The following is a 16,016-nucleotide window of genomic DNA, read 5'->3' as shown; positions in this document are numbered from 1 at the left end:
AAAGTCCAGCAAGCGCCAGGATCGTCTCCTAAAGAGGATTCAGCTGCGGGATCGGAGTGCCACCAGTGCAGAGCTTGCTCAGGAATGGCAGCAGGTAGGTGTGAGCGCATCTGCACGCACAGTGAGGCGAAGACTTTTGGAAGAAGGCCTGGTGTCAATAAGGGCAGCAAAGAAGCCACTTCTCTCCAAAAAAAAACATCAGGGACAGATTGATCTTCTGCAGAAAGTATAGTGAATGGACTGCTGAGGACTGGGGCAAAGTCATATTCTCCGATGAAGCCCCTTTCCGATTGTTTGGGACATCTGGAAAAAGGCTTGTCCGGAGAAGAAAAGGTGAGCGCTACCATCAGTCCTGTGTCATGCCAACAGTAAAGCATCCTGACACCATTCATGTGTGGGGTAGCTTCTCATCCAAGGGAGTGGGCTCACTCACAATTCTGCCCAAAAACACAGCCATGAATAAAGAATGGTACCAAAACACCCTCCAACAGCAACTTCTTCCAACAATCCAACAACAGTTTGGTGAAGAACAATGCATTTTCCAGCACGATGGAGCACCGTGCCATAAGGCAAAAGTGATAACTAAGTGGCTCGGGGACCAGAATGTTGAAATTTTGGGTCCATGCCCTTATGAAACAAAAATATATTGCAGTATATTGGAAAATATCATGTAATATATTAGGATATATTCTTATATATATTTATTTTTTCCAATATATTGCAATATATTGAAAGCGGCAATCATTTGTATATTTTGCAATATATTATATAATATATGTATCATTAATATATTATTAAAGGAATTCAAATATATAATATATTAGAAAATAAAAAGGGAAAATAATATATTACAATATATGACAATATATTTTAAGAAATATATTGGTAAATATATTTTCCTTTCGTAAGGGTGGCCTGGAAACTCCCCAGATCTTAATCCCATTGAGAACTTGTGGTCAATCCTCAAGAGGCGGGTGGACAAACAAAAACCCACTAATTCTGACAAACTCCAAGAAGTGATTATGAAAGAATGGGTTGCTATCAGTCAGGATTTGGCCCAGAAGTTGATTGAGAGCATGCCCAGTCGAATTGCAGAGGTCCTGAAAAAGAAGGGCCAACACTGCAAATACTGACTCTTTGCATAAATGTCATGTAATTGTCAATAAAAGCCTTAGAAACGTATGAAGTGCTTGTAATTATATTTCAGTACATCACAGAAACAACTGAAACAAAGATCTAAAAGCAGTTTAGCAGCAAACTTTTTGAAAACTAATATTTATGTAATTCTCAAAACTTTTGGCCACGACTGTATATATGTGTTAAAATCCTACACAATACGTGTCAGAATGCTGTCGACAAAATCATGCTAGATGTTTTTTGACACATCTCTTTTTTGCGGTGTATGCTTAATTTAAATGTTATTTCCCCTCACTCAAAAAAAAAAAAAAAAAAAAAAAAAACTTTAGTAGTTTGCTCAGTTTACTTAAATTAAGCTAACCGACCACACATCTTTGGTTTTTTACTCAATCAATGCTTAAATTCTTAAAAAATTTGCTTGCAATTGTTCACAAAATTTCTCGAAGCCATGGTTCCTCTGCCGCCTGTATTTTGAAATACCTCTCCTCCAACACGACATCATTATCATGTGACCATAGATAGAGCTAACATGCGACCACGTACTATGGTACGTATGATGGCACGTTACATTTTTATGCATTATTTAGTAATGACATGTCCTTAGGTAGATATTTACGTCACTATTATATGTTTAATTAATTTTATGCAAATTTATGCAAAAAATCTTTGGCCTTGCCATTGGCCAAAACAATAGGTGTTTCTCAATGTCAAGGAAGGATCCTCGGAAGCCAGTATTTCGAGGATGCTACGTCATCGACATCCGTCGAAGGACTGTCCCAATGTCGAGGATCCTCGAAATTTCAACCAAGGACTGAGTCCTTCGTTCGAAAAATATCCCATACACAGGAAAGGATGCATATGTGTGTCCTTCGCGCTCTTCGCACTCTCAAATCACCCACAATCCTATGCGCGCAGCTTTGCTATCTTGTTCAAAAATTCAAAAATGTCGAACGTTAGCGGAGTCGGAGCGTTAACAGTTTTTATTTACGTTACCAAACATTTGTTATAATGCCAGTACAAATGACTGCCATATTGATATTGTAAATTATACAAATACAAATACAAATGGTTAACTGAAACAGACCTGTCATTTAACAATTGTTAGCTTGGTTGCGTCATTTTTATAAATAACTAGTTAAGTTGTCCAATTGAACGATACCTTTATTCAAACGGACCTTTTCACTGACGTAATGACGCAATTACGTGCACTTGCTAGCCTGTTCCATTTACGTGTTCTCCGAATGCTAAAGAGGAGTCTCGTCTGGACTCTGAAGGAAGTGACTTGGAAGGACCAGTCCTGCCAAGGAAGTATCCTTGACATTGAGAAACGCCTAATAACTTCTCGTCCAGTTGTTATAACGTCTGTACACGTTACGTGTAAAGACATATTTATTAATACGGCCTTCCATATCTTGCCTCCCTGTGCTCACGTTTTGCATTTGAATGCAGCGAAATTCTCAATAAAACAGTTATTTTTTATTATTATATTTTAATGTTTCTGTTTTCAGACAACGGACTGAATGTTATAATGACTGAAACGCGGTCCATTATACATAACCAGATCTCAAAATATTAATCTGCACTAAAATCCTATTCACGACATTGTCTTAATGAAATCAAATACACATACGATTAAGACAATGGTTGTGATGTGATTTCGGCTATACTTGCATGGAACAAAAGTATTTTTAATTTTAACATGAAAAATAATCTCTCCTTTACAGGGCTCTCAAGTCTCACTCATTTCAACCCGTTCACACGCTCACACGCCACACATTGTATTTCTCACGCAGAGACATTACGGGGAAAACGCCCAAGTTGCGGCGCTATTTTTTAAACCGTGAAACAGGTAGAGGAATCAAGTGAGTCCCCCGACGGCCCTGACACGCACCAGCTAATCGAATAAAAAAATATAGCTACCGATCAGCCATTTAGAAAATAGCATTGCTGTATCTGGGTAAGATTTCCACAGGCTCGTGCGCAACGCCGATTCAGACTCTCACTGAAGTAGGTAACGTAACGGTTACACAAGAGGACAGTGGTTGTCACATTTTAAATGATTTACATCTCGCCGAACTAATTTCTACAGACTGATCAACGTGGGAGAAGAACATCCTATGAGTACAGTCAGTGTTGGGGAGTAACTAGTTACATGTAACGGGGTTATGTAATTTAATTACAAAATTATAGTAACTGTAATTAGTTACAGTTACTAAGAAAAAATGAGTAATTAAATTACAGTTACTTATGAAATTTTTTACGATTACAAAGGGGATTACATTTGAATATTTACACACATCCACATACAGATTTAAATGATTTCTTTCCCAAATTGCACTGACTATTCTGAGACGTACCGCCCTAATAATTTCCGGGATGCGGAAATACAGTCTGGTTCGTAGAATCCAGTCATAAAAACGGAATGCCTACCGTGGACGGAATATGCCACATTATGGATGACTAAATCAAAAGTAGGTCAGTACACTTGAATCAAAACATGACATGGACTAGTGTCTGTGAATATAAAGCCCCAAAAATGCAATATATGACTTGCACATTCTGCGTGTCTGTGGAAATCAGGCGCGGACTGGACACCGGGAGAACCGGGACAATTCCCGGTGGCCTGGCAGCCGATTTTGCCCCACTATTTAATATCATTATTGTATAATTGCCTGCCGAATGTACTAAAGCGATCATTTGCGAATCCGCCATTTGATAATTCAATCTCTAATAAGTCATGAAGTGTTAGTCATGACTCGCGCGCTCTCCGCGCCTCCGCCAAACGGTTTGGATCAGACTCAGAGTAATCAATGCGAGAGAGAGAGAGAGAGAGAGAGAGAGAGAGAGAGAGAGAGAGAGAGAGAGAGAGAGAGAGAGAGAGAGAGAGAATAGAGTGAATTGCTGGAGCAGAGAAGCAGAACTCCTGTTCAGGGTTTCAGGTAAGTTTCATCTGTAAAGATGCTTTTTTGTCTTTGTTTTTTTATTTATTTAATCAAGCAGCAGCACGTTGCTCATCAGTCATCACTCAAAATACTATATAAAGGACATCATTATTATCTGTTGTAATGTTACAGTAGGAATTTATCGGAAAAAAAAAATCCGATTTTTATTTATAGGTTTAGGGGGAGCTACGACAGACAACAACACAACCCTTACGAAAATTAACATTTTAATATTTAACTATAAATCCAGAGAAAATGGTTACTATTGTTTAACTGTGATCACCAAAAATGTAAAATTATTTTACAAATGTATTTATTTAAAAATAAATACAAATCCATTTGCAAAAAAAACAAAAAAAACAAGGTTATTTAACTTTTATATAGGCTAATAAAAGCATGGTAATTTTTTGTAAGGGAAAAACATGACTCGTGTACAGTATTAGGATTTTTCTATAAAGATATTGTAGTATTGTAGAGTATTGTATTGTAAAGTATAGTTTTGTTCAATCTTGAGTATTAAAGTCATGAGAGAGATGGATAACAGGGCAAAATAAAGAGACTGAAGAGAAAAATGGAAGTGAAGGTGCAGTTCAGGAGAGAACTTTTAATTATTTTGCATGTCCCCAAATTAAAGATTTAAACCTTTTTTATGTCAGGTCCATACAAAAAATAGTTTTGTCCATGAATTTGTTTGTATGAGTTAGAATTTTCCAGTCTGAATTTTTTTCCCAGTCCGCCCCTCCTGTAAATTAATGGCAAAGACATGGTTTCATTTACTACACATATATAGACCTACTGAAGCTCGCAGACCTCTGCCGCCTCAATATAGGAGTACACGAGCACATAAACATAATTTCTAGAACTGCTTTGTGTCACTTCATGTGCAATTTACTTATTTTGAGAAAACTATCATCATATACAAATACAGCAGTTTCAAAAAAACACCAATGTTTCAGGAGTTTATTATACAGAATATGACACATGCTTATTAGATAACTGTATTTAAGTTGATGTATATGCTTTTATTTATTATTCTTTAAATTTCACAAATTTAGAAAAGTAATCAAAAAGTACTCAAAAGTAATTAGTTACATTACTTTAATAAAGTAATTGAAAAAGTTACACTACTATTACATTTTAAACAGGGTAACTTGTAATCTGTAACCTATTACATTTCCAAAGTAACCTTCCCAACACTGAGTACAGTAAGTCATCGCACCATTGCTGGGGAATATATGTGCCCATCCCCCCCCCCCCCCCAAGGTTTTTGTCCAACTCCATTGACTTGCCAACACATTGACCCCTATTTTCACTATATGATTTTTTTTAATCAATATATGAATTTTAAATTTTTTTAAAACAGATATATTTTGGTCTGATGGTTATTATGACCCCGACACACACGCAATTTTGGCCATTGTAGCCTACGTGGTCGGCTGTAGCTTTTGCGCCTATTATTAGCCCACTATAATTTTTTTTTATAGCTAACGTTACACGTTGAAGAGGATGCGGGCCTACTTTGACAGTTTTATAAAAGAGACTAATATAATATGCCTATCCATAATACTTGTTGGCAGTACCCATAATAGTTTGAATTATTTGTAGTTTTTTCTTTCCTTTTATTTTTACTGCACAACATCCAGGTCCCCATTTTGAAAACGTTTTTGCCTAGGCTATTTCATTATATTTTATCCAATGTATAATATTGATTATTGCATTCGTCTATTTCAAAGATGTCAGGGTAAGAGGCAAAGGAGCTTTCTTTCATGCTTTGCTCTAAAAGATCAGCTCCCTAAAAGGGTGGCTAGGTCAGAGGAGGAGACTGTGGAGAAGACAGTGGAGGATGCAATTAGGGTGCCAGTAGAGGATGGGTCCATGGAAGAGACTGTGGAGGACACCATAGAGGAAACAGTGGAGAACCCACTGGAAACAGGGAAAAAGAGAGGGTTAAGTAGAGCAGCCACCTATGTGTTCCTTTAAGAAGGAGTGGTCAACCCTATGGCCATTCATCACAATAGGAACCACCAGCTCTTTTTTACTGGTGCTTAGTCTGCAGACGAGAACTCCTGTGTCCATCAAGGTGTGAGGGACATAAGCAGGGAAGCTTTCTAAAATAGCTGCATTGGTGTTAGTGCTCCCGCATTCAAATGCCTATGATGAGAGGGTTTTCTCCATGGTGGGATTAAACAAGACCAAAACCAGGAACAGCTTAGCACTTGATGGAACCTTGTCATCCATCATGACAGTAAAAATGGCTGGCCTGGAACCACAGTGCTATAATACAATAAACAATAAACAACACTGACCATTTTCTCGCTAATCCACTCATTCACACACACACACACACACACACACACACACACACACAAATAAATGCTGAATTAAATAAATATTATTTTATTTGTAAGAATATGTGTCATTTATGTGATCAGACACCCATCCCCATCAAACCCCTGTCGCCATTGCGGCCGCAGCCAAAATCTCACTCTGAACTCAGTTCAAAACTTGAGAGCCCTGCCTTTAACAAGTGCAGAGGCAACAATAAGGGGTGGTTTCCTTTGCTTTAAATTAATCCAGGAGCAGGTATTCATCTAGAATATTTAATCATGCTTTAAAATGGCTTTCTGAAACACAGATTAAGTACAAATTATTAATACCTGGACTATGGACTCCTGAATTACATTAAACTAAATAAATTTAAAACCAACTGTGCTGATCTGAATTAGCTTGACAGTGTTTGCCTATTAATGTGGAACTAAGAAAAGCTTAAAATTGCATGGAACTGAGAACCAAACCCAAGGAAAACCATGACAGCATAAAAAGTCTGCAATCAAAATAATAATAAAAAAAATAACTAAAGCATTGAAAACTTCCATTCTATTAATTAAGGAGTTCCAGTCTGGTACATCATAGTAGTAGATTTGGTACACTTGAAAGGAAGTTAAAGAAACAGACCTTTTATACAAAAGTTTTCTTTATTATGTACAGAATGAGTAAACGTTTCAAATCTTGACATCAACAATTGAACTATATGACATACTTCCATTCATAATTATTGTCTGTTTTCTATTGTTTTACATTTTAATGTATTTAAAAAGAGCTCATGGCTTCGGTCTGTTCATAGGTTTGCACCGCCAACTCGATGAATCCAGCTCTGTTTGACTCATACTGGGCATAGATCTAAAAATAAGGGGGAAAAGAAAAAGCATCATATATGCACATATGTAAATCAAAATACATAATAATGTTAAAATTTTTCATGACTTTAAAACAAGTTTTTTTAATTATTATTATTATTTTTGTATTAATTTATTTTGAGAAGCCAGAAAAAAGCCTTAAGATGACTGTAACCTGAATCTACTGTGATCTTAATTTCCACTGCCTTAAAGTACTTCGCTCAGTTTAGCAGGCCCTTATTCGTCCCAGTAGTATCAGTTCACCTTTGATGAAGTTTGTGTGCTAACCTTGGTTATTTTTATTAATATACTACAAGTGTTTTTTTTAGCATTTTGAAATGATTTTTATCTTTATATTTTCTGTTTTCATCTTAGTTTTAGACAATATTTTTTTGTAATTTGTTGCGTTTTCTTTTTTTATGTGTCTGTACATTTTAATTTTAGCACATCAATGAAAATGAAAAATATCGCAGGGGCAGCTTTTTATATTTTATTTAAAGGGTTAGTTCACCCAGATAGTTGTTGTTTCAAACCCGTAAGACCTCCGTTTATCTTAGGAACACAGTTTAAGATATTTTAGATTTAGTCCGAGAGCTCTCAGTCCCTCCATTGAAGCTGTGTGTACGGTATACTGTCCATGTCCAGAAAGGTAAGAAAAAAAAAATCATCAAAGTAGTCCATGTGACATCAGAGGGTCAGTTAGAATTTTTTGAAGCATTGAAAATACATTTTGGTCCAAAAATAGCAAAAACAACGACTTTATTCAGCATTGTCTTCTCTTCCGTGTCTGTTGTGTGAGAGAGTTCAAAACTAAGCAGTCTGGTTCGCGAACAAATCATTCAGTTCACCAAATGGAACTGAATCGTTTTAAACGGTTCGCATCTCTAATACGCATTAATCCACAAATGACTTAAGCTGTTAACTTTTTTAATGTGGCTGACACTCCCTCTGAGTTCAAACAAACCAATATCCTGGAGTAATGCATGCACTCAAACAGTATACTGACTGAACTGCTGTGAAGAGAGAACTGAAGATGAACACCGAGCCGAGCCAGATAAGAAGAATCGAGGAGCTGATGATACTGCGCATGTGTGATTCAGCGTGAAGCAGACTGACACACAGAGCGCATGAACTGAACTGATTCTTTTGGTGATTGATTCTGAACTGATTCTGTGCTAGTGTTATGAGCGCGGGTAAACCAAAGGCTTGAATCAAGGGCAATCATCGGAAATTACGCCATTACGTCGAGCGCAAAAGAACCGATGAACCGTTTTCTTCAACCGGTTTATTGAATCGAACTCTCCGAAAGAACTACTGGTGATCCGAAAACCGATGCAACCGGTTCTTTACTCGTGAACGAGTCAGTCTTTTGTTCGTTATCTGGCTGGGCTCGGTGTTCATCTTCAGTTCTCTCTTCACAGCAGTTCAGTCAGTGTACTGTTTGAGTACATTAATTACTCCGGGATATTGGTTTGTTTGAACTCAGAGGGAGTGTCAGCCACATTAAAAAAGTTAACAGCTTAAGTCATTTGTGGATTAATGCGTATTAGAGATGCGAACAGTTTAAAACAATTCAGTTCGATTTGGTGAACTGAATGATTCGTTTGCGAACCGGATATCCAGACTGCTTTGTTTTGAACTCTCTCACACAACAGACACGGAAGAGAAGACAATGCTGAATAAAGTCGTCGTTTTTGCTATTTTTGGACCAAAATGTATTTTCGATGCTTCAACAAATTCTAACCGACCCTCTGATGTCACATGGACTACTTTGATGTTTTTCTTACCTTTCTGGACATGGACAGTATACCGTTCACACAGCTTTAATGGAGGGACTGAGAGCTCTCGGACTAAATCTAAAATATCTTAAACTGTGTTCCAAAGATGAACGGAGGTCTTATGGGTTTGGAACCACATGAGGGTAAGTTATTAATTACATAATTTTGCTATTTGGGTGAACTAACCCTTTAAAGTAATTTTTAAGCTTTTTCAAGTACATTTTTATGGTTTTAAGAATTCACATCTTTCCATTGCTCTTTTTGGTTACTGTGATGTCAGAATGGCACCAAATCCACTCTATGTAGAATAAAACAGCTTTTACAGCTTTCAGAGTCTTTGTCTCATGTGAGTCTAAATCATTTTAATTTATTTTGTTTATTTCTTTGTGTAAAAAAATAATTTTTGAAAAAAATCTTGAATGCACCTCTGAAGTTGAGCCGGCTACATCAACCAGCTTGACTTCCTGATACAGGGGTTAAAGGGTCAGTGTGACATAAGACAGGGTTGAGTGGAGTGTGCACTAAGCAGGAACCGTGACTAAACAGAGGCCCCTCATCAAATCTACCATGCTTTCCCATTTCCTTTCAAAGAATTTAATATACTCACGCTCTCTTACACACACATTAAAACATGTCACTCCACCATCTCTACCAAATTACTGGTGGCATCTCAAAATTCGACAAGATTTTTTTTGCCCTTCTTTACTCCATGCACTCTGAATGACGTCCTTGCATGGGTTAAAGGTCTAACCACAGGCTAATGGGAAGTGATGTACCCTGGGCCTGACCCCTTATTTCCTATTTCCAGAGTTGACAAAAGCACATATCATTATTGCAAGAGTGTTTAAAGTGACTGAACAGCTCCAGAGTTTTGCTGACCGGCTCTTCTGATCTCTTCAAAACCTAATGGCTAAACACCTAAACTAGAGATTGTAAAAGTAATTTAAACCAGAGTAAATATCTCTAGTATATTTGTGGATATGCTCTAATTAAAATGCAGTTTTAGAATCTGAGGTGATTTATTTTAATGACCAATTCTTACTATTAAATAGCATGCATATTACTAGCATGTTGGCTGTTTATTAGTACTTAAAGCACATAAAAATGCCTTATTGTGCATGATCATATTTTCGATACCTTAACTTAACTACATTGCTAACTATTAATAAGCAGCAGTTTATTAAGGATATAATATAAGTCATAGTTAATAGTTAGACAACAGTGACAAAAAACAAAAAAACAAAAAAAAAACTAACATTTTGAAAATAAGAACTTTTTCATGAATTCATAAGTTTACATCAGAACAGCTTTACGGGCGATTTACACAAAAATTTGTTCTGCTCGTGTTTCATGAATGAGGCCCAATGTACAACCCGAATTCCGGAAAAGTTGGGACGTTTTTTAAATTTTAATAAAATGAAATCTAAAGGAATTTCAAATCACATGAGCCAATATTTTATTCACAATCGAACATAGATAATGTAGCAAATGTTTAAACTGAGAAATTTGACACTTTTATCCACTTAATTAGCTCATTTAAAATTTAATGCCTGCTACAGATCTCAAAAAAGTTGGCACGGGGGCAACAAATGGCTAAAAAAGCAAGCAGTTTTGAAAAGATTCAGCTGGGAGAACATCTAGTGATTAATTAAGTTAATTGATATCAGGTCTGTAACATGATTAGCTATAAAAGCTTTGTCTTAGAGAAGCAGAGTCTCTCAGAAGTAAAGATGGGCAGAGGCTCTCCAATCTGTGAAAGACTGCGTAAAAAAATTGTGGAAAACTTTAAAAACAATGTTCCTCAACGTCAAATTGCAAAGGCTTTGCAAATCTCATCATCTACAGTGCATAACATCATCAAAAGATTCAGAGAAACTGGAGAAATCTCTGTGCGTAAGGGACAAGGCCGGAGACATTTATTGGATGCCCGTGGTCTTCGGGCTCTCAGACGACACTGCATCACTCATCGGCATGATTGTGTCAATGACATTACTAAATGGGCCCAGGAATACTTTCAGAAACCACTGTCGGTAAACACAATCCGCCGTGCCATCAGCAGATGCCAACTAAAGCTCTATCATGCAAAAAGGAAGCCATATGTGAACATGGTCCAGAAGCGCCGTCATGTCCTGTGGGCCAAGGCTCATTTAAAATGGACTATTTCAAAGTGGAATAGTGTTTTATGGTCAGACGAGTCCAAATTTGACATTCTTGTTGGAAATCACGGACGCCGTGTCCTCCGGGCTAAAGAGGAGGGAGACCTTCCAGCATGTTATCAGCGTTCAGTTCAAAAGCCAGCATCTCTGATGGTATGGGGGTGTATAAGTGCATACGGTATGGGTAGCTTGCATGTTTTGGAAGGCTCTGTGAATGCTGAAAGGTATATAAAGGTTTTAGAGCAACATATGCTTCCCTCCAAACAACGTCTATTTCAGGGAAGGCCTTGTTTATTTCAGCAGGACAATGCAAAACCACATACTGCAGCTATAACAACAGCATGGCTTCGTCGTAGAAGAGTCCGGGTGCTAACCTGGCCTGCCTGCAGTCCAGATCTTTCACCTATAGAGAATATTTGGCGCATCATTAAACGAAAAATACGTCAAAGACGACCACGAACTCTTCAGCAGCTGGAAATCTATATAAGGCAAGAATGGGACCAAATTCCAACAGCAAAACTCCAGCAACTCATAGCCTCAATGCCCAGACGTCTTCAAACTGTTTTGAAAAGAAAAGGAGATGCTACACCATGGTAAACATGCCCCGTCCCAACTATTTTGAGACCTGTAGCAGAAATCAAAATTGAAATGAGCTCATTTTGTGCATAAAATTGTAAACTTTCTCAGTTTAAACATTTGCTATGTTATCTATGTTCTATTGTAAATAAAATATTGGCTCATGTGATTTGAAAGTCTTTTAGTTTTCATTTTATTAAAATTTAAAAAACGTCCCAACTTTTCCGGAATTCGGGTTGTATTTATTTTTTTTTCGCTTTGGATAAAAGCGTCTGCTAAATGCATACATTTTAATTTAATTTATGATTATATGTGTAAACCTGAGCAATTAATAAAAAAACAACTGACACCCCTAACTTACACATTAAAAAAGAAAGTTCTCATAGTCTAAAATACAGACTAAAGGTTTTGGGCACATGTGCATATGTGACCCTGGACCAAAAAAACAGTCTTAAGTTGCTGGGGTATATTTTTAGCAAGAGCCAAAAAAAAAAAAACATTGTATGGGTTAAAATGATAGATTTTTCTTTTATACCAAAAATCATTAGCATATTAAGTAAAGATCATGTTCAATGAAGATATTTTGTAAATTTCCTACCATATCAAAACTTAATTTTTATTAATAATATGCATTGCTAAGAATTCATTTAGACAACTTCAAAGGCAATTTTCTCAGTATTTAGATTTTTTTTTTTTGCACCCTCAGATTCCAGATATTCAAATAGTTGCATCATGGTGAAGTATTGTCAGGTCCTAATAAACCATAAATCAATGGAAAGCTTATTTATTCAGCTTTCAGGTGATGTATAAATATCAATTTCGAAAAATCGACACTTAAGGGTCGCATATATGAGTTCATGGGAGCTCAACGTAACCACAGGACATTGCACATTAATTAATAGTACACTAACAGTAAGTAATGGTAATAGAAAACAGTCATTTCAAACCATTATAGTTATGCTTGAATTATAGTTCAAATATCTGTGGTCACAGTAATAGATGTGGAATTGAAATGCACAATAAAACACTGATGACCATGTCCTGTGTGTATTCACCTTGAGCAGGTCCAGGTCAGTGGCATGTTGTCTTTGAGCTTGCTGTGCAGACTCACTCTGAGGATGAACCAAGTTGAACAGACGAACCAACCTCACTGCATCCTGCATTCTGGAAGCACGACAACATTTGATCATCATACAAAGCAACTAGACTTCTCACAAGATAATCCATACTGTGAGCAATGTCAGTGAATCAAAAACTTCCAAGAGTTTTAAGGACCAAAGCTCTCTCCAAGCTATACAGTCAGATATTCATTCATCTTGCTTGCTTTGTGGTCTCTTCATTTTCCTTTTAAATTATCTATAAGGCACATTTTACATGGAGCAAATGCTTCCCCACTGGCACAAATCTTGTAAATAATACAAGATTAATTTCTGCTTTTAAACCATCCAATACACTTCTCCGATAGACTTTTAATGCAATGCTTTACACCAAGCTTGTTTTCGTTCTTTATATAAAACTGAATGACAAATCAAATGACAATGACATTTTTTTTTTCTGTGGAAACTGACTGCATCTGCACTGAAAACAGATCATTCCTTTTTTTCCCTCACACATACTCACAGGTCTCTCTGCAACATGTCCACAAGAAGGCCATCAATTCGTCGGCCATTAACCAGATGCCAGGCCAAACCACCGAAGAACCGTGTAGATCTGAGCAGATTGTATTTCCCATGCTTTTCAATGTCTTCATAGGTCAGCATGAGCACCTAAAAGACCACATAAATATTATTCTCTCCAAGAAACTCAGGATAATAATGTTTTTGCAGCATTTGTGACAGCTTATAGCACAACTTTTCTATACATCTGTATGTCAGCAACGAACATTCTTAAATTCTGCAGAGTCTGGCTCAAATTGGACAACGCATTGGTTTAGCACATCCTCGTGTCTATCCTGTTCAAAGACCACCTGTAGAGAGAAGGAAACACTTGTCAGAAATGAATACATGTGCAAATAAATAAGACTTAATCAGTGTTTGCACATACCCTAAGGTTTTCTTCCTTAAAGATGGGTGGTGGTGTAATCTTACGACCCTCTTTGGGGAAATAAACCTGTATCAGCCTATCTCTTTCATTCCATGTTGCTTTTCTTAGGGTTCCACTTGGCTCTCTCACAACAATGAATCTTTCCTTTGGAATAATGGTGAGAGAAACAAAACTTCCAACAGTAAGAAAGACAAATAATACAGTACCTCTGTATACACACAAAAAGATCAGAAATTGCATTAATAAATCAGAAAAACACCAAGAAGTTACAGTACACACACACATTACTTTTAAAATCAATGTAAAATGAAAGTTTACAACAACACAGATTCACTAACGAATGGCGTCTTCTTACTCGATGCGGGACGTTGAAGTTGATGTCGGTGAAGACGTATGTAGCAGTGTCCATGCCTTCTAGCATCTGATCTTCAGAGAGCACATCATTGATAGGCTTCCTCTCAGGCAGGACCGGTGGCATCTTCAGCAGATGTTTTGCCTGTTCCTCTGCCTTACGCACTGCCTGCTCAGCAGCAGAACACAGGAACCCAATTAAGACCACAGTCTTTTCTAGCAGATTAACTGTACAATCACACCACAGATGTTATCTGATGTATTCCCAAATGCCATACTGAATCTCTTTCCATTTCATCAGGTATCTCATCCCTTCATTAACCCTATTGTATCATATGACCATCATCTCACAAATTTCATCCCATCATGAATCCTGGCCTATCATGAGAAATCTCACCTCTTCTAATTCTGTGTCTGTCATAAGCTTGTATTTAGGTGGCGTTAGCTGCTGTCTTATGGGTCGGAACACTTTCTTCAGATCCAGACCTGTGATTTTGGTCAGAATGTCTTGAACCTCTGTATCTGTGAACTGAGCTTTAGGTGCATCCACAAAGCCTGGAAGAAGAAGGGACAATCAATCAATCAATCACTGATTGACTGACTGAATGAATACTGATCAACTGAATGACACTGAACAGTTATGTTATAGCATGGCACTTTGAAATATGCCACACTACGTATATACTTAATTATCATATACAGCACAGTATTTATACAAGTAAAAATTAATTCCAAATAAAACCAATTACTGTGGTACTTTTGTTAGCTATAGCAAAATGGTAATCGAACTGTACTTTTTCGTTAAGCATGAGTTTCGTTTTCATGTTCTAATGACTTTAAAGCTATTTTATATTTAGTAGCCACGAGACATTTAAAATGCAAAACATTAAACGTGATATACAAGGTCAGCTCTACACTACTGTGAAGCACAGAACAATTAACGCCTCGTTTAAAGTGACCATACTTACTACTGCGTGATGCTGATACACAGAGCATTCGCGTAGTTGTCCGTAAACGCGTTTGGGCATGATCTACACATTTAAAGCAAAAGTAAGACCTTACTAAACACCTTTTGAAACTGAACGCAGCCATGCTGTTAACGATATCACTCACTGCGGCTGTGTATTGAACTTCTACCTTTCAAAGAACCACAAGGAATGCTGGGAGATGTAGTAAATATCTTCCGAGAACAGAGTTCTAAGAGAAACTTGCTGAGAGATACGTGTGGATCATAGACTGTATAAAAACAGGTGTGGATGTGCGTGTTGTGTCTGACCTCAGTGTGTTCAAATGTTCACACGTTATAATTTGTTAGTTTTATATTTCCAAAATGTTATAATGTTGAATTATATTACTGTGATGTTCATTTAATTATTATTATTGTTATATTATTATTTGTTTTATTTTATTTTTAATATATGTATACTAAGCTTTTGCAATATTGTATAATTTACAGTCATGTCAATAAAGAAATTTTGAATTGAATTGAATGGACAGCTCTGTTGCTGTCTACCACCATTTTCATAAAAAAAACGCTATAAAATTAAATTACAGCCTATAAAATTAAAACAAAATTATATGTCCTATAAAACAAGTTTTTTGTTGTTGCTGTTGTTGTTGTAACATAGCAATTCCAAAAAATGTATGTTTAACAGTAAATATGTTGTAGATTAGTGGCGTCAGTTCAGCTGTGTTCTCACAAATGTCTGCGTTGCCAACTAAACTCTGTACTGAAGACTCTCGTCCAATGACAAAGGGTAAAATGTCCCCAAAAAGATAAATCCACATAAAGGTAAAATTTTAAAAGAAAGAAGAAAAAAAAAGCACAATATAAAATGTTCCAGCATAGGATAATAT

General features: G+C 36.7%; 1 protein-coding gene across 1 annotated transcript; it reads right to left on the bottom strand.

The window, feature by feature from the left end:
• Positions 1–7,161: 7,161 nt before the first annotated feature.
• mrps22 (mitochondrial ribosomal protein S22) lies at positions 7,162–15,308 on the bottom strand. Its single transcript, XM_059515187.1, has 8 exons — positions 15,128–15,308; positions 14,557–14,714; positions 14,164–14,328; positions 13,809–13,952; positions 13,648–13,731; positions 13,386–13,531; positions 12,821–12,929; positions 7,162–7,259 (listed from the first exon to the last, which is right to left on the bottom strand). The coding sequence occupies exons 1-8, from the start codon at positions 15,249–15,251 to the stop codon at positions 7,170–7,172; spliced, it is 1,020 nt and encodes a 339-aa protein (XP_059371170.1). The 5' UTR covers positions 15,252–15,308; the 3' UTR covers positions 7,162–7,169.
• Positions 15,309–16,016: the final 708 nt, after the last annotated feature.

Source organism: Carassius carassius, chromosome 28 (assembly GCF_963082965.1).
Source record: "Carassius carassius chromosome 28, fCarCar2.1, whole genome shotgun sequence".
NCBI classification, from domain to species: Eukaryota; Metazoa; Chordata; class Actinopteri; order Cypriniformes; family Cyprinidae; genus Carassius; species Carassius carassius.
Note: the sequence above shows the minus strand (reverse complement) of the source record. Positions and strands in the feature narration are given on the sequence as shown.